Source organism: Dryas octopetala, chromosome 5 (genome assembly GCF_963921425.1).
Source record: "Dryas octopetala chromosome 5, drDryOcto1.1, whole genome shotgun sequence".
Taxonomy (NCBI): domain Eukaryota; kingdom Viridiplantae; phylum Streptophyta; class Magnoliopsida; order Rosales; family Rosaceae; genus Dryas; species Dryas octopetala.
This window is the reverse complement of record NC_141370.1, coordinates 22,001,482-22,019,521: the sequence shown is the minus strand read 5'-3', so window position 1 is coordinate 22,019,521 and position 18,040 is coordinate 22,001,482. Positions and strand designations below refer to the sequence as shown.

At 35.4% G+C, this 18,040-nt stretch overlaps 3 protein-coding genes across 3 annotated transcripts; 1 reads left to right on the top strand and 2 right to left on the bottom strand.

Annotated features, from left to right (window-relative positions):
* The first annotated feature begins 1,112 nt into the window (after positions 1-1,112).
* On the top strand, positions 1,113-8,028 carry LOC147285803 (putative cyclic nucleotide-gated ion channel 5). The gene is made up of 8 exons (XM_086243186.1): positions 1,113-1,235; positions 2,495-2,581; positions 3,497-4,070; positions 4,579-4,791; positions 5,265-5,569; positions 5,893-6,004; positions 6,218-6,454; positions 7,044-8,028. Exons 2-8 carry the CDS (start codon positions 2,523-2,525, stop codon positions 7,749-7,751), a joined length of 2,208 nt encoding a protein of 735 aa, XP_086099312.1. The 5' UTR covers positions 1,113-1,235; positions 2,495-2,522; the 3' UTR covers positions 7,752-8,028.
* Positions 8,029-8,413: 385 nt separating this feature from the next.
* LOC147285802 (Endomembrane protein 70 protein family) lies at positions 8,414-12,325 on the bottom strand. The gene is made up of 7 exons (XM_086244884.1): positions 12,015-12,325; positions 10,960-11,124; positions 10,759-10,868; positions 10,541-10,649; positions 10,323-10,435; positions 10,061-10,211; positions 8,414-9,952 (listed from the first exon to the last, which is right to left on the bottom strand). The coding sequence occupies exons 1-7, from the start codon at positions 12,123-12,125 to the stop codon at positions 8,795-8,797; spliced, it is 1,917 nt and encodes a 638-aa protein (XP_086101010.1). The 5' UTR covers positions 12,126-12,325; the 3' UTR covers positions 8,414-8,794.
* A 2,195-nt stretch (positions 12,326-14,520) lies between these two features.
* On the bottom strand, positions 14,521-17,835 carry LOC147285801 (DNAse I-like superfamily protein). Its single transcript, XM_086243590.1, has 7 exons — positions 17,286-17,835; positions 16,884-16,925; positions 16,283-16,365; positions 16,076-16,177; positions 15,757-15,971; positions 15,103-15,197; positions 14,521-15,025 (listed from the first exon to the last, which is right to left on the bottom strand). The coding sequence occupies exons 1-7, from the start codon at positions 17,425-17,427 to the stop codon at positions 14,772-14,774; spliced, it is 933 nt and encodes a 310-aa protein (XP_086099716.1). The 5' UTR covers positions 17,428-17,835; the 3' UTR covers positions 14,521-14,771.
* Between the last annotated feature and the right edge of the window lie 205 nt (positions 17,836-18,040).

Genomic DNA, 18,040 nt, shown 5'->3' with positions numbered 1-18,040 from the left:
ATATTTAAGCTTAAAAAATTAATTAATTTATTGGTTACATGAGTATTTTCTGGTTTTCATAAAAAAATTATAGGATATAATCGATATACCGCCACGTGGTATAACCAATTTACCATGTAAGTGTATTATTGGACGATGTGTTTATATTAGTAAGGTATAATATTAATAACATTCACTCATATTATAATATATAGACTAGTTATACCATGTATCAATATATCGGTTATACATAATAATTTCTCGTTTTCATGGACTTCACAATTCATCTTAGCAAGTTTAATTAGAGAAGGAAATTTTTTTTTTTTTTTTCAAAGTTCTTAATGGCTATTTATTAAGAGTAAATAATTAATGACATTAGACTTTTTTTATTTAAGAGGGAGAAATCAATTTTAAAATCTCTCCAACATTATGGAAAGAGGTAAATTTAAAATCAAATTAAAAAATAATTTTTTTTTTTTTTTCATATGATTCAAATTCAATGAAGGTTATGAACAATTTCGGTAAAACATATATATTTTTTCAATAATGCTAATTGTTCCACATTTTTTTTCCTACATTTGTATCTCACCTTATGTGTCATTACTTTACTAGAAGGGTATTTCATTTTTATTTTTTAGCTTTTATTTTTTATTTTTTAGTGTTCAATGTATGAATACCATGTAAGGTGGTATGAAATTGTGGTATAAAAATGTGGTAAGTGTAATATTACTGATATTTTTTTGGTAAGAAGTAAAACATAGTTCAATTACAAGAAAAAAAGGACAGCCTTTTGCAAATTTTTTTAATTTTAAATTCTTTTATCAATAATGCTAGTTGTTCCACATTTTTTTTCCACATTTGTATCTCACTTGATGTGTCATTACTTTACTGGAAGGGTATTTTCTTTTTCTTTTTTAGGTTTTATTTTTTAATTTATAGTGTCCAATATATGAATGCCATGTAAAATAGTATGAAATTGTGGTATAAAAATATGGTAAGTGTAACATTACTGTTCTTTTATATAACAGTTTTTTCAAGTTGACTTCTTTTTTTCTTTTTCAACTTCGGTAAAACATATTTCTGACTTCATTCTCTCATTCTCTCTCTCTCTCTCTCTCTCTCTCTCTCTCTCTCGTGACTTTCGCTGTGCTCACCACCCAGTTCGTGCATAACTATAAAATCTCTCTCTCTCTCTCTCTCTGTCTGTTAAGACAAGGAACCGATTAAGATTCTTAAGACATAAAAAGGGTTTCACTGTAAGTTGCTCTGTCTCTCTTCCCCAATTTCATATGCTTGATAATATGCATGTATGCCATATGGGTTCTTCGGTTTGTTGAATTGTTGAGGGCAATTTCTATCAGCTATTGAAATTACTTTAATTTTAGTGCATGTATTTTGGGCTTTTATGGGTCGAACTATTGTGCTCTTTACCTACCACACAATTTCTCCTCGTGCTCAGTCATGATTACTGCTAGTTTTTTTGTTTTTTGGGGTGGGGTTGGAGGGATTCTTAATTAAGTGGTCAACGTTATGGAACAGTGGTTTTGGCTTGGATTATGCTTGAAATGAAAGAATTAGTTTAACGTGAGAATTAGTTGGAGATCCAGTGGTTGGGAGGCCTAAATGGTATGTTACAATGGTAGAATATGAATACTGTTTAAGACCCACAAAAGAATAAGGAGGATGATGAAGAGTTTGTACCTGAATTGCGGAAATGGTTGTAGATATTGTTTTCAGTCAATAAGTTAATGAAAAAGGAGACCCGTATATACGTAGTAGTAAGTCTTAGTAATACTGGTTTTGACGGCTTAGTGTTGCACTATACTAGGGATCTGAGTTGTGTAATTTAGGGTTATAGCAAGCTAGTGATGCCAATAAGGTAGATGTAGAGGAGAAAATAAAGATAATAACAATGAATTGGTTTAATTATCTTTGAGAAACACCAAAAGATGCTATGAGTTTGAATAGAAGCAAAGATTTAGGAATTCAATCACACGCAATGCATGGTCACAAACTTTAGGTCTAGGATGACGAAATCAATTGGATTAGAACATCGGGGTTGTTTATACTATTTATATACTTTTTACCAATTAGAATGAATGACGCCAGAAGAGATGCTGTGAATAATTTTTTGTTTTCATTGGTACCTATATTCCCTAATATTAGTTTAGTGATCACTTTAGAAGGCAATGTTTTCCAAGGTTTTGATGGGACTGTCCTCTTTTTAGTGGTGTGTACTAAAGGAATCATTTGTTTAAGTGTTAATTTAAGAATAATACATTTAACTTAGTAACTCTGGAAACTTTGGTTGAGTAATTGGTAGAAAACTGTTGATTAAACCATCGAAACTTATGGAGCTTCTATATTCATATTTTATTTGAGTTGGTGTTTAAGAGGCCAATCTTGTCAGATGTGAGATACTCAGCCTCCAGCTTCCTAGACTTGAATTTGATGACTTTGATGCCTGTTGGTTTGCATTTAATTTGGATATATATAATTTGTTTTTGGTTTGCAGGTGGCATTTATGTGTTTAATTGCGTAAAATGTTTGATTCTGGTTACAAGTCGCAGTACTTGGGAGGGCAGAGAGAGAAGTTTGTGAGGTAACCAATGTAACTTTTTGCTTTGTCATGGTTGCACTTTTTTTTTAATTTTTTTTTTTCAAAGGGCGTGGTTACAAAGATATGAAGGACAACATTGTATAAAAATTATATTACGGGGAAAAAAATCTTATGAAGCAAGTATTCAATAATGCAATGGGCGTCTATCTCTTTTGTTATGGATATAAGTCATACCTTTTGACATGGATGCGATTTATCATTCATGAGTGATGCCCACCCTACAGAATTTTATCATGTGTGTGAATTGGAGCAACATGGAAGATAATATTCACTACTGACTGAAGTTATTATTTACTTTTCTGAAAAAAAGTTATTAGTTACTGGTACATATTGTCAAAACAAAGAAATTGTATGTTTAATGTATTTCTACTGAAAATATAATTGAAATCTTTGTACCTGTTTGTAGAGTCATGGACTCAGGAAAATTACATGTGAAATGTTGAAAATTGTCTGACATGCTAATTTTATCATGCAATATTGATTTTACCATGAAAAAATGCCAAGATCTGGACCCAGCGTTCGACAATGTTGTTTTACATGTTGGTACGACTAGTGGAAAATCATGCCTGCATAAAATGTAGGAAGTATATAGTTTTCAAATCCAATAAAAAAGAGCAAGTTTCTTAACTAGAAAATATGTTGAGATATATCTTTAGAAAATTGCTTTATGCAACTATTCTACCTGCTAGATTGTTCTCTTTTATAATTACTTCGAAATATTGGTATTTGATTCATGGTATATTATGTATTGATTAGTGGTGTCATTATAGTTCCTGGTTATTTATGATGAAAGTTGAAGATTGATGTTTTGTATAGTGTGGAAAACAGATTTGGGTCATATGGTAAAAAACAGGCATCTAATGTTGTGTTTCTTGGCACCGTTTATCTAATTTATAGGCTGGATGACTTGGACTCTAGATTATCATCATCTTCTGATACTGGAGTGAGAAGATGTGGATTTAATATTGAAGGACTAAGCCGGACTGGTCATGCAAGGGATACATCTTTTAAGAGAGGAATGAGAAAGGGGTCTGAAGGACTTAAGTCGATCGGTCGATCACTTAGATTTGGGGTTTCTCGTGCTGTGTTCCCTGAAGATCTTAAAGTGTCAGACAAGAAGATACTTGATCCTCAGGACAAATTTCTCCTTTTGTGGAATAGACTTTTTGTCATATCATGTATTCTGGCAGTGTCTGTGGACCCTCTGTTTTTCTACCTGCCAGTCGTCAATGGTTCATCAAATTGTCTTGGTATAGATCGAAAGTTGGCTATCATTGTGACCACATTACGGATGATTATTGATGCTTTCTATCTTATTCACATGGCTCTCCAGTTTCGGACAGCTTACATTGCTCCATCATCTCGGGTTTTTGGACGAGGTGAACTGGTGATTGATCCGGCACGAATAGCCAGGCGATACTTACGATGTTATTTCATCATTGATTTTCTTGCTATACTACCCCTACCACAGGTAAGATTGGGTTACCCTGAATCCACCTATACATTGGGTAATTATTGGCATATTTCATTATGTATTAGAAGATTGTAAAAATACACCTGAGGCGGATATTGTTAGCCTTCATTGCTAAATGAATTTATTAAGCACACCAACACTAATTTGTTCTTTATATATCTTGTTTGAATCATAATGTGGCAATTTCCTCTTTAGCTTCATTCTCACCTTCTCGAACCTTGTCTTAGGATTTAACCTTTCGGAGGACCCTAAATAAATAATGCAAGGTTTATGATCCTTTGTACCTGCTCGTTTTCAGACAGAGATAGATATCTATTCCCCGCCTTCATTCAAAATGAAGCTTCTTTGACATCAAATGGATTCATTGTTCATATAGAATATATGTCATTAATGCTATGAAGTGCATGGAATAAATATTGCTGCATTTCTGTAACTTTGTTTCTTGGAAATTTGGCATTATCTGGAAACATCTACAGGAGCTTTTTGTCATTTTCAATTGCTGCAGATTGTAGTTTGGAGGTTTCTCCAGAGTTCCAAAGGTTCAGATGTGCTTGCTACAAAGCAGGCTTTGCTTTTCATCATCTTGCTTCAGTATATTCCCAGACTTCTTCGAGTCTTACCTTTAACTTCAGAACTGAAAAGAACAGCTGGCGTCTTTGCTGAAACGGCTTGGGCAGGTGCTGCTTACTATTTGCTATTGTACATGCTCGCTAGTCATGTAAGTACCTATTCGGTATCTAATTTTTGTTTTCTGCCTTGTTCAATTGCTAGATGCCTGGATGTTATTAAATCTGCCTAGTTTGGTTTTTTGTCATAAACTTTGCATAGAACTTTCTGGCTTTTGTTTTTCATATGTAATTAGATTTTTGAAATATAGCTCTTATGTTTACCTTTTTAACTAATTATCTATTTCTTCATTAATTTAGCTACATTGCAGTCTGTAAAACATGTATAATTATCCTTGTATAAGTTGCAAATGTGCTGCACTTTTTCTAGGTCAAAAAATGTCCTTTTCTTAACTTTGTTCTTTTTGAATAGTGATGCAATTTATGTTCCTCATAAAATTTTTAATGTTGGTTGGGCTCGAATCTAATTCTATCAAGCATTAATTTTCTTTTAATCCTGATTTACTAAGCTGGAAATATTACTTTTCTATGGCGTAATCATTATCTGTTGGATGAATCTTTGCAGATAGTTGGGGCATTTTGGTATTTGTTAGCTGTAGAACGGAATGATACATGCTGGCAGAAGGCTTGTACTGAGATCGGGAAACCATGTGATACAAATTTCTTGTACTGCGGAAGCCAAAACAAGTTAAATAATGATACTTGGTCCAATATTACTGGAAACATCCAGTCAAAATGCTCAACAGATGATAACAATGCGTATTTTGATTTTGGAATCTACAAACAGGCTTTATCTTCTGGCATTGTTTCATCAAAGAAGTTCCTCTCTAAATACTGTTACTGTTTATGGTGGGGGCTACAGAACTTAAGGTACTGATGTTTTCTTTTATGTGGTGGTTTTACTTGATGTTACAAATAAAAAGTAGGATATAACTTGTTTATTTTGATTGGATTGTTGTTGGTTAAGGTTGGCTTTATTTTTCAGTTTACTTCTTGGTTATTTGTTCATGCCAACATATTCTATCCTTGTTTCACGAATGAACTTGCATCTCCATTGAAATTTAATTTTGCCATTGAGAAACTGTGTAATAGTTCCTGCAATACTTGCTCCTCCATTCACTGTCTCTTGTGAGTTTGAAAGTTGTAGCTCTTTAGTACATTTTCTAATGTTTTTATTTTTATTTTTTATACAGTACACTTGGCCAGGGGCTTGCAACCAGCACCTATCCTGGGGAGGTTATATTTTCCATATCATTAGCTATATTTGGACTGATCCTCTTTGCACTTCTGATAGGAAACATGCAGGTAAAGTCTTGATGCCTGCTGCTTTGATTTCATTTCAGACTTAAAGGGAGACAAAGATACAGAAAGGAAAATCAAACCTTTTAATGTATCTTTGGATTTAATTATGTTTCAATTATCACTAAATAAATGTTGGCCGCTCACATCTTACCATTTTTGAAAGAAATAGCAATTTTGGATAGTGCTAATATTTTGGATATTGTGCTATTGTGACAGACCTATCTTCAGTCTCTTACTATTCGACTTGAGGAGATGAGGGTCAAAAGGCGTGATTCAGAGCAGTGGATGCATCATCGCTTGCTCCCACAAGACCTTCGGGAGCGTGTTAGGCGATATGATCAATATAAGTGGTTGGAAACACGTGGGGTGGATGAGGAGAGTTTGGTTCAGTCTCTACCGAAGGATCTTAGGAGAGATATTAAGCGGCACCTCTGTTTGGCGTTAGTGAGGAGGGTATGATTATTATTTCTTTCATACTTTGCGCATATTTCTAGTTGTAATTGTTTGCAAATTCGTTGGTTGGTCCCACCATGATTTATTCGAAAAAGTTCATCAAAATATTGAAAAATTAGTTAGTATATTCTTCTTGTAAAAGCATAAATATATAAACTTTTTGAAGAAAGCATAGTGCTGATAAATTATAAATATATTTTCAGAATTCGTAAATGATGATACATTGAGAAATGTTTTTCTTGTTGTAATGTGTTTTTCACTGCTTACCACTCATTCCTTGTACTTTCTTAATTTAATACACAACTTCAACTAGTTAGAAGAACGTTTGTTGAGCTGACTGGTTAAGTGCCTCTATCCTATTTGAATAACAAATAGTTTCCAGTTGTTCTTAGGCTACAAGGCTCAAAATATCAACTGGGAAAGAATGTTATGTTTCTTAGAAGTTGAACCTTATGTTAAAATGCAACTTGTGAAAGAAATTTTTCTTTCAGATGAAGTTATTTTGGTCTATTTGTAATTGCCTTTCTATTGTATCAACCTTTTAATATGTGCATCAGCTCATTTTGTATGACTTTCCTGGTTATTGTAGGTTCCTCTGTTTGAGAATATGGATGAGAGATTGCTTGATGCCATTTGTGAGCGACTGAAACCAAGTTTATTCACAGAGAATACTTACATAGTTCGGGAAGGGGACCCAGTTGACGAGATGCTTTTCATCATACGTGGTCGCCTTGAGAGTGTAACCACAGATGGTGGTAGGAGTGGGTTTTTTAACCGTAGTTTTCTGAAAGAAGGTGATTTCTGTGGGGAGGAGCTTCTAACTTGGGCACTGGATCCCAAATCTGGCTCTAACCTCCCATCATCTACTCGAACTGTGAAGGCTTTAGCAGAGGTTGAGGCTTTTGCCCTTATAGCTGAAGAGTTGAAATTTGTGGCCAGTCAGTTTAGGCGCCTTCACAGTAGGCAGGTTCAACACACCTTTCGTTTCTACTCACAACAGTGGCGGACTTGGGCTGCTTGCTTTATCCAAGCAGCTTGGCGTCGCTATTCCAAGAGGAAAATCATGGAGCTCCGAAGGAAGGAAGAGGAAGAAGCGGAAGCAGAAGCATCAGGAGGTGTCCGCAACAATGTTAGTATCGGTGCCACCTTTTTAGCTTCCCGGTTTGCTGCAAATGCACTTCGTGGTGTTCACCGAAATAGGAATGCAAAGAGCGCTCTGAGTGCTCAGAGTGCTCGGGACTTGGTCAAATTACAAAAGCCTCCAGAGCCTGATTTTAGTGCTGAAGATGCAGATTGATTTGTGATGTTTATGACTCGTTCAAAATGCTGATTACTGTCTATTTTCTAGGTGGTCACAAACAATGTATTATATACAAATTCCAGCTTGGAATTGCAGTTGTAACGGCTGCTTGAAGAAATGTTAAAACTGTGCCTGTGTTGCATATTTGTTTTCCATTAAATCGGGGGTGGAGGCAGCTATGTACTTGTGTTATTATTTTCGTACAAATAGGCACATTCTTCAGCAATCAGCAACTTAAATCTGATTTCGTGTGGGTCACTGACCCTATGCGCCAGTCATTGCTTTACAATCCCCACAAATGCTTGAGATTGCTTGGAAGGTATTCCTTAGAGGTCAAAGATTCGAAGCACTTGCTGAAGCAAGTAGCAACCATATGGTCCATATCTTTGTGCAGAAAGTTGTTACCATGTTTGGATTAAGAACCCACCAATTACTGGCTGCTCCTAGTCCTATGTGGATAAATGGAAGTCATTTTTCTTCATTTCAATTTTCCATTAATATACTGTTCTATCGTTTTAACTCCAAGTAAAATTAGATGCAGAGAGCAAAACAAATAAAGAAATATTACAGTGATTTCAATTGGGCATAGAAAATTTGAAGGACGGTTGAATTGATTTTGCACTTCATTCTTTTATCCAAAAAAAAAATAACAATTTAAATAAATAAATCTCTACTGATATATTTGACAAGAGAAATGAGCAAATAGAGACAGTAGCAGTGTTAGATACAGGAACTACATTTTCATTCCTTGAATAGGCATGGAGCCATTGACGATGGTAAGATTGCTTGACAATTCTCACAAGTGTTCTCGTATGGAACAAGAAAAAGACGTGATATAAGGAACAAATAAACAAAAAGAACTAGAACTGACAAAGAACCTGTATGGAGAAAGGCTAAAATAAGAATTTCTATGACTTAAGATTCAAAATTGAACCCAATAGGTAACTCCACAAGGACATCCTGCATGTACCATCAGATTGACTTTTGTGCTTCCTCGTGTAGAAACAAATGGACCATTTCCTTCATATTATGACTATTACTCAGTCAATCTTCACTGATGAATAGATGAGCCTGGTGAACCAGAAGCATGCATAGAAACCAATTGTACCAGTCAGCACAAAAAAAGCATACGAAGCAATCAGCATATACCCGAAGTACAAGGCTCCAGACACTGGCTTCTTAATGTCAAGCTTAGTAAAGAAGTAGAAGGCAGCATAAAGGAAAAGGTAGAGTGCCGAGGAGCCTGAAGTCAAATACGACCTCCACCACCAAAGGTAGTCTTCGCTGCACAACTGGAAGTAGCATAGCACAATTGTGATCTCAGCACAAGTGATGATGAGGATAATGAAGACGATGAAAAGGAATCCAAATATGTAATAGAACTGATGCAACCATATCGAGGTAAGGATGAAGAAGAGCTCAATAAAGACAGCCCCAAATGGGAGTATGCCTCCAATTAGGATAGAGAAGGCTGGATTCATGTACCATGCCTGCTCCGGGACCTGCCTGGGAATCTTGTTGGTTTTCACAGGATCCTCTATTGCTGGCTTCCTAAAACCCACATAGGCACCAACAAATATAAGTGGAACTGAAATGCCAAACCATAAGAATACGAGAGCAAACATGGTTCCAAATGGCACTGCCCCAGACGATTTCTCGCCCCAGATAAGAGCATTCAAGAAAAAGAAAATAGCAAAGGCAGTTGCAGGAAACATGAAAGCTGTTTTGACAGTGATTTTCTTCCATTCTGTTCCCTTAAACATCTTATAGAGACGGGCTGAAGAGTATCCAGCAAAGAGACCCATAAAAACCCAGAGGAGGAGCATGGCAGTCATCAACCCACCTCGGTTGGAGGGGGAGAGGAATCCAAGGACTGCAAAGAGCATGGTGACAAGAATCATCCCAAAGAACTGAACACCTGTCCCAACATACACACACAGGAGATCTGAGTTTGTTGGAGGTCTGAATACATCACCGTGGACCAGTTTCCATCCTGTCTCTTCTTGGGCTTCTTCTTGGGTCTCTAGTTGGTTGTACTTGGAGATATCTCGGTAAAGCGTCCGCAACATGATCATAGCCACCATGCCCGATAAGAAAAGAACAATCATCAAAGAATTAACAATTGAGAACCAGTGGATTTGATCATCAGCCATCAGAAGATATGTGTCCCACCGAGATGCCCATTTCACATCACTCTCCTACAAGGTTAAACAAAAGGCAAGACAATCAAAAAGGAATGAGGTTGAATCCTACTCAAAATGGAAAACAAAGAAGTCTTACTGATAAGCATAGGAAAAGTCACCAACCTGGAACTCAACATCATAAGTGAATATAATTTCCTTTTTTTCTTCAACCTCTTGAGGAGATTCAGAGCTGGTCACTGTGCGCTTTGCATGGGGATCACAGGTTTTTAAACGTAGACTCTCACTCCACTCACCGTCATATTCATGCCTAACACTGCATTCATCAAAATAATTCACTCCCGTCATACGGGCATGAACTAGCAATGAAGAAAGAAAAGAAAACAACCTAATTAGACTATGATTGAGAAGGATCATAAATAAATACCTGAATGGTCTGACCTCAAACCCAACAATCCTGGCAGATTCTGTCATTGGATCTTTGTGATACTTGACTGTAAATGTTAAGTGATTGTTGATAAAATGCTTTTCATCCTTGTTCTGTAAACGTTGAAAGGAAAAAAGAAAAATCAAAACTCTTGTATAAGCACATCACAAAGAGTTAAGATCACGTATAGAACAAATGCTAATTGGTCCAACAGCTACCCCAGCGTATTGCCCTCTGAGACCAACATGAAAGCCATGTTGATACACTATGGAATTTTCCTGATCAGGCCTTGGTATAGGAACAACCAGGGGGAGATTATCCAGAATCCTGTATTCAACACAAATTATCAGAAGATTCATGCCATAAAGTTGAATCAATTGCTCATCACATAGGACCATATAATTCACATGTATGATCTTCAAAATTGGACCCTCACATGTTCACGCGATACTCATCATCTATCTTTTCCTTAAATTCCTTTGCAGTTTTTGCATTAAGAATTACACGACATACGACGCTGCACATCTGTGGTTCTCTCATTTTGAACTGCGACAAACAAAAAATTCTTAGCTGCTCAGTAACCAAAACAAAGGACAACACAAACATAAAAATAATACTCTTTAAAAATCTACTTTACCTCATAAGGAGAGTTTTCAATACGATCACCACGAAGAACTTCCCCAAGATTCTCTGCACTGTCAACTATATGCTCAGGAGGACAGTATGGGAGGGAATAGTATGAGTAAGGAAGTTGAGTTTTTGTAGAGCTTAGTTTGTTCACTTTCACATTCAAGGGATCTCTCTGCACGTATGAAAGTCCAAACAGCATGAATATGACACCATCAGATAGAGAAGGTGCAATTATTAATCAACACCAGAAAAATTTAATCACACAGATCATTCATTAAAGAATGAGGCCTACTATACCAATAATAGATTAAAAAGTCCAGAAAATTTACGTCATCAGAGTCTGGGGTCATCCTAGTTGTACATAATACTTTACTATCATATGTCAGTCCATTAAATGTTTCCTTCCAAGCCCTTTTATTCCTTACTTATGAATGTACTCTATCGTTTCTTCACTATTGCAAAGTTAGAAAAATATTTCACTGAATCAAAGAAGCTATACAACATATCCTAGTGGGTAGCGTTTTCTTTTACCCCGAAAATTGCGAAGACCTACTGAAGGAATGAGAAAAAATAAATAAACAAATTTGACAAATTTGGATTGTTCTTATAAAATGTTATTATACTGGCATTGTTGTATCCCAAACATTAAACTCAACCAATAGTTCACGTAATATCAGAAACCAACAAAGATATACAACATTCTAAGCCAAAAAGAAAAAAAAAATACAGAAATGCAGCAAATCCAGCTTAGATCTCAATGGCCCACGTCATAAAAATCGCATATTTATAAAAGGTTCGCCAAAAGACCCAAAATTATAAACACCCAAATGCCAAAACTTACCCGGATCTGATTGGCACTAAGAAACACGCATCAAGAAACTGCCATGGCCTAGACCTAGATTCAACCACGTCCACATGCAAGCATACACACACACACACACACACAGAAACACACACACAATGTGCACACATATATACAATTACACACAAATAGACTCATTCATTCATATGCATACATATATATATATATACAGAGAGAGAGAGAGAGCTAAGAATGCTTACGGTTTGAAAATCCTGAGGGGCAACACCAGGGAGATAGAAGCAGCGAGCATGGAAGAAGAACAAAAGACAGACAGAGATCCATAGCTGAAAAGCGAGAGGTCCTCTCGCCATGGCTTCGTCGCACAAGATCTAGATCCACCTCCTCCCTCCGCGACTCTGTGTGTTGGTGTGGATTGTATGTGATGTATGTATCAGTGAGTGGTTGGCTTTTGTTTCTATAAAAGCACGAGAAGAACGAGACAGCGCTCTCTCTCTCTCTCTCTCTCTCTCTCTCTCTCTCTCTGCACCAAATGCTTGGGTTGCTGCAATTTGCGAATTGGGATTTACGAGACGAGGCTGACCATTTGAAATCTCCTCATCGCCGTTTGATCTTTTTGCATGGCTCTGATGTGCGATCCAGATTTGCTTCAACTCCATGACGGACTGACGGTGATTACAAGTTTTCGCATGAACAAACATTGCTTAAATGTCACTCTCTTCTAGTCAAACTTCCGTTCTTTTTTTTTTTTTTAAAGTGGCCAAAAAAAAAAAAAACTTCCGTTCTTTTTTATATTTTTATTCTAAATTACAAGTTTACAACAATGCACTTTAAACTTTAAAGTGTTAGCAAAAAAAAGTAGATAGAGAAAAACTTGAAGTTGACCTATTGTTTCTATTTTTGACAAAGATATTTAACTCATTAATTATTGAACACATTGGTTGATCATGTAAAATCGACCATGTTGCTTGTGATTGGAAAGTTTATATTTCTATTGGTAAAAAAAAAAAAAAACTATATTTTAATGATAATTTTTATAGAAAATTAGAATTAAATATTAAATCTCAATAATTTTTTGGTATAGCATGAAGACCATTAATATTTTAATTGAACTACCAAATTTAAATGTAGTTTTTTAGATTAGGTCACAAATATGTTGGCCCCTTTGATTTGAGCATTTTCCATTTGACATTTTTATTCTTTGGCCCACATATAATGAGTGTTAGTTAAAATGTATAAGGTTTTGGTAAAATTGCCCTTGAGGCTTATATATTATCTTGAAAATTTGCTAATGTAGTCTCAACTTCACATTTAGTTGTGACTGTACGACACTCACAACTTCAAATTTAGTTGTGACTGAGCGACAGTCACATCTAAGTTATGAGACAGTCACAGTTAAGTTGTGACTTAATTGAATTTTTTTTAGAGAAATTATACTACAATATAGTATAAATAGATGTCAAAACAATACTTTTACTCAAAATAATATATAGTATAGTTGTCTGAGTTGTCTCTTTCAATTTACCAAAACAGTTACAGTTAAGTTGTGACTGGATTGATTTTTTTTTTTAATACAATATAGTATAAATTAATGTAATATTTGTGATGTAATATTATTTTTATTTTTTTATTGTAGTGGCATGTGATGTAATATTTGTAAATTTTAATACCTTTTACTTTATTAATTTGTTTGACTTTTCAACTAGTACCTAATCTAAAATGTTATTTAATTTTTGTACCTAAACTAAAAAATTATTGAAATTTAGTAGTTAAAATCAATGGACCTTAATTTTTAATGGTTTTTTATTTTGAATATTTCTTACATTTCTCATCTCTTCTCTTTTTCTATTAAATTTTAGAAAACGTGATCAAACAGATCCATAATTTCACATAAATGTTTTATTGAATTTTTTTTTAATCAAAAAGGGTTTATTGAGGTAATCTCAGTGATTAATTATAGAAAATATGTATAACAATTTTTTGTTTAAATATTTATTATGAAATACTTTGCTCTTAAGCTCTAGTATTTTTAAGCAATGCACAAAACAAAGTGCACTTTGAGGCTTTTAGTCATATAGCCAATAGGAATTCACGAGTACTACTCCATCCCAATATCGATTAACATCGAATAAGTTTGAGGCGGAAATTCATTTTTTGTTTTCGTGCTTTGAATTCATGGAGTTTTCGCAATTATTAGTGGGTAGCCCAGTTAGAAAGACCATCTATACGCAAATTCGATTCTCCCTCCCCCTAAATCTTAAAAAAAAAAAAAAAATAATAATCATGGAGCCTTCAGTATCAATCGAAATCCAATAACACAAGTGGGGTTATGGCTGTTTAACTTCTTTGCCTCTTATGACACCTCTCGGAAGTGTACAATTTAAGACTGCTTTGGACCACGATATTATTCATTATTGGCGCCTCAATGAAAAATAAACTCTAACAACTTTCATTAAAATCTGATTTAAACGAGATTAATATAAAAGGAACAATGCAGTTTGATGAAGTCCTGAGCAAGAAACAACCTTGAGTTAGGCTTTGCTTGAAACGTAACATTACGTACTAACCATGATTTATCTTAACCAACCGCAGCTAAACTTTTTTGCTTCTTTTTATTAAACGAGAAGAGGGGATTTTCTCACTGACCAAACAATTCAGGAAACATGATTCCAGTAATTTGAGCACAGATTAAAGCTCATTAGTTCAATGAGTATATATCCAAACGCTTGAAAAAAAAACTTCACTTAAGAGTATATCAAATTCCATTAAGAAAAACTTGAGGGTAAAGTGATAGAACATATCGTCAGACACTTGAAGTGAAATTACATCCACAACCTCTTTTGATGCACCTTAGAGTAAATTGAAGATCACTGTATTATAATAAAAGTTCAAAAAAATATTGTGCATAACATAACAATCTAAATCTCATCAACTATGAGCAAGATCTTCAATACTCAGAGGAGAAAAATAGTGAGGTGGTGGTTCAAAACAGATGCATATCAATTTTCCTCAGGAGCAGGTGGGTCAAGCATTCTCACAGTACGAGGTAGCATAAACTCAGCAAATATGGGATAGTGGGAGGATGGATAATATCCATCAATGTTATCATTCACCACTTCACACAAAACAGGAATAAGAGATCTACCTCTGAAAAGAATCCAATCTATGTGTAGATCCTGCGTTTGGCGATCCCAGCAAAGGCAGAGGGCTCTGAAAATCAACTTGAGGAATTCAAGAGCTCCTTGTTTGTCACCTGACAGCGACACAAACAATAAAATTAGGCCATGCTCAGCGAGCAACATTAGCTGTATAAGTGGTATAGTCAGGTACCTTTAAATCCATGAAAAGTGCGAATAAGGGAAACATTTTTCCTCACACGGGCATTAGGCCATGCATCCCTCATATCCCCCACCACACCATGCTCTCTGCAGGCAAGCCAAGAGAAGAGATTTACCAAAAAGAACAAGATTTTAGATAAAAGCCACAGGCTATCGGGACAGTCTCATACCAGGAAGAGACTAGCATATAAATTCATCTCACACAATAACTATGCGAGGATATGCATTTGGTAATACCAATTTTTAATGATCCTATCCACCAAACAAAGGACAATGCAAAAGCAAAAAGGGATCTAGTGGGTTTGCTACAGTGGGAGGGGATCAGAAAGAGGATAACAGGAAAGAGGTGTCTTAGATGTCTGCACTGAGGTAGTACTATAAGTAGAGTATAAAATGAATAATGTTCCTTGCAAAATGAATGGCAGCCTGCAAGAAGCATCATAGTTTCCTACTAATCTCCAGAATCCCTAACCTTTATTTTTTCTGGTTGCCCATATTATTACTTCACTCTCTTCATGCGGGCGACCTTAAAAATCTCATAATTTACATATGGGTTCTTATTTTTTAAAATGGGTAACTTGTAATAGACATGAAACTAGAAAATTGAGTGTATAAAAACAGTTGGATATCCACATGTTAGTGTTACCTTGATCTCCCAAGAAGAAAACGCCCGGTAGTTGATTCCTTTTGTGTGTTGAATCCTCCACAATATACAACTGGCAAGCTAGGTGGTAAGGATGCAATGTGCTGCCAGGTGAGCAAGGCACTTCGCCTACGGGCACGAGGACTGAACTCATCCATGTTTGTATTTACTATCTGGAATGAAAACCCAGGTGGCTCAACTCCTTTCAGTTGAAATGTGTGGACATCATGTCAAGAGAACAATTGATATAGCACTCTTACATGAAAATAATTAAGCAGCCAGTGAATGATTTAAGTTAGAGAAAGTAAAATGGTAAGGATATCACCCATGTTGCAATACATGGCACTACCGAACCCCATGACATGCTTCCAGGGACAGAAGGTGACTCTGACAGCCAAAATGTTCCACCTTCAAGAAGCTCCACCTTCATTTTATAAAAGAATGGCATAAAGGTCCAACTTTGCAAATCCTTCTGAGGAATGCCAACATTAGACAGGTATTGTAGCTCGATCAAAAAAGTAATTTATACCTTCGCCTTGTCATAGAATATGGTGCAATGTTCATCTGAAGTGTCTTCAGGTCCTTTTCTTGATACTCCAAATTGATCATAACCTAATGGATGAAATACAAACGGTTTACTAGTAGTGGCCATACAAACGTTTTACTGTCCACTGTGATTGTACAATTAATTGGTTCAATAAAATTTTGTTTCCCATAAGAAAAAATGGATAAAATACAAACAGTCCAATCATAAGTGGAAAATCCAGGCTTAGGATAAAGATGAGATACATGGACATAAGATCATTGCATTCTATATAATGACAAATGGAGCCAACAAACTGTTCTTCAAAATGGATCATTGTGAAACATGAAATAATCTTGTTATGAGAAAAAGACATGAAAGGGTCTCAGACACCATAGTGTGTGTGTATATATATAACTTATAAAATACTGCTCTCTTGTCAAAAATTGAAACATGTCTTCAAGAAAGCCAGCATTAAGAGTTTTGGTCATTTAGTCATCTTTTAAACACTGCACTAAAGCGCAGGGCCAAACGTCCCATCCCTCAACCATATGACAAAGATGCTAATTCTACGAACTGGAAATTGAACTCTTGTAAAGAAAGTTACCTGGCAATCCCTGCTGAAGATAATCCAATTGCGATTTATTACCTGAAACAAATATAGATATTAGAAATATTAATATAGAAACAAGATATGCACCCAAATATTAACATCTCAATTAAAGTTTACAATCTACCATTTTGAACATAAACAAGTAACAAGACCACAATTAAATTAAACCCAATTCAATCATCCTGCAAAAGGAAGAAAATGACCAAGTAAAATAAAAAGCCGTCAACCCCCAGACATTTCAACTGTGAAACTCAACTATATCCAAAAAGAACAAAAACCCACCTCCAAAACACAACGAAAGAAGACCCAGATGAACCATTTCAAGCAAATCACAAGCACAAGCAAGATCCATATGCAAATAGGAAATAGCAGCTATGAAAGCAGAGGCAAAGATACCTTGTTGGGTACATAGAATCATTGGAGAATAACTAGTAACGACGCTTATACATAAATCCCTTCTCTTTTCCCATGAATAAGGACTATCTGCTGTCTGATCTTCATGAAGATTGAAGGTCATCACAGTCAAAGAAACACTCATTTTATTCCTTGTGGTGCAAATCTCTATGTGCCCTTCTTATTATTTCTACATGATCGTATATTATGTATTGCTCCACAGAGAACAAAGTTAGCAGATTTTGGTGGTATATTCCATTCTTGTGAACTGAGGAGTAGATTCGGCAAACAGAGTATGATATTGAAGAAGCTGAAGTATTAAAATGCAAAAGAAGCAGAGAGAGAGAGAGAGAGAGAGAGAGAGAGAGAGAGAGAGAGAGGCTCAAATTTCAATAATGTCTGAACTGAGAGAATTTGTCAAATGTTTAAAGCGGTTTTGACTGCTGGCAAGCAGGTCATAAAACTTGACGCCTACTGCCAGTCTACCAGGGCGCAAAGCCGAGCAACCAGCAATCACTTTTCTTTTCTTTTTTCCCCCAAGTCATGACAGTTGATATTTTTCGATTTTTTAGTTTTTCAAAAAAAAAAAAATTAAAAAATTAAAAATATGGAAGGGTTAGATGCGAACAAAGTCTGATAAATGTTGGATTTTTTCTTTTCACGGGAATAAGGAGAAAAAAAACTGACTAATAAACGGTTATAATTTTTTGAAATTCACCCTCCCTGAGTTCCACCAAAGAGCGACCTAAATAATTTAA

Coding starts and splice junctions, on each gene's coding strand:
- LOC147285802 (XM_086244884.1), bottom strand. CDS start 12,125: ATGGCGAGAGGACCTCTCGCTTTTCAGCTATGGATCTCTGTCTGTCTT. Junction 10,212..10,322: donor TTTGAGGTCAGACCATTCAG/GTATTTATTTAT, acceptor TGATGAATGCAG/TGTTAGGCATGAATATGACG. Junction 9,953..10,060: donor CTTATGATGTTGAGTTCCAG/GTTGGTGACTTT, acceptor TTAACCTTGTAG/GAGAGTGATGTGAAATGGGC.
- LOC147285801 (XM_086243590.1), bottom strand. CDS start 17,427: ATGAGTGTTTCTTTGACTGTGATGACCTTCAATCTTCATGAAGATCAG. Junction 16,926..17,285: donor GATTCTATGTACCCAACAAG/GTATCTTTGCCT, acceptor TATTTGTTTCAG/GTAATAAATCGCAATTGGAT. Junction 16,366..16,883: donor TCTTCAGCAGGGATTGCCAG/GTAACTTTCTTT, acceptor TTCATCCATTAG/GTTATGATCAATTTGGAGTA.
- LOC147285803 (XM_086243186.1), top strand. CDS start 2,523: ATGTTTGATTCTGGTTACAAGTCGCAGTACTTGGGAGGGCAGAGAGAG. Junction 4,792..5,264: donor TGTACATGCTCGCTAGTCAT/GTAAGTACCTAT, acceptor GAATCTTTGCAG/ATAGTTGGGGCATTTTGGTA. Junction 6,455..7,043: donor GTTTGGCGTTAGTGAGGAGG/GTATGATTATTA, acceptor TGGTTATTGTAG/GTTCCTCTGTTTGAGAATAT.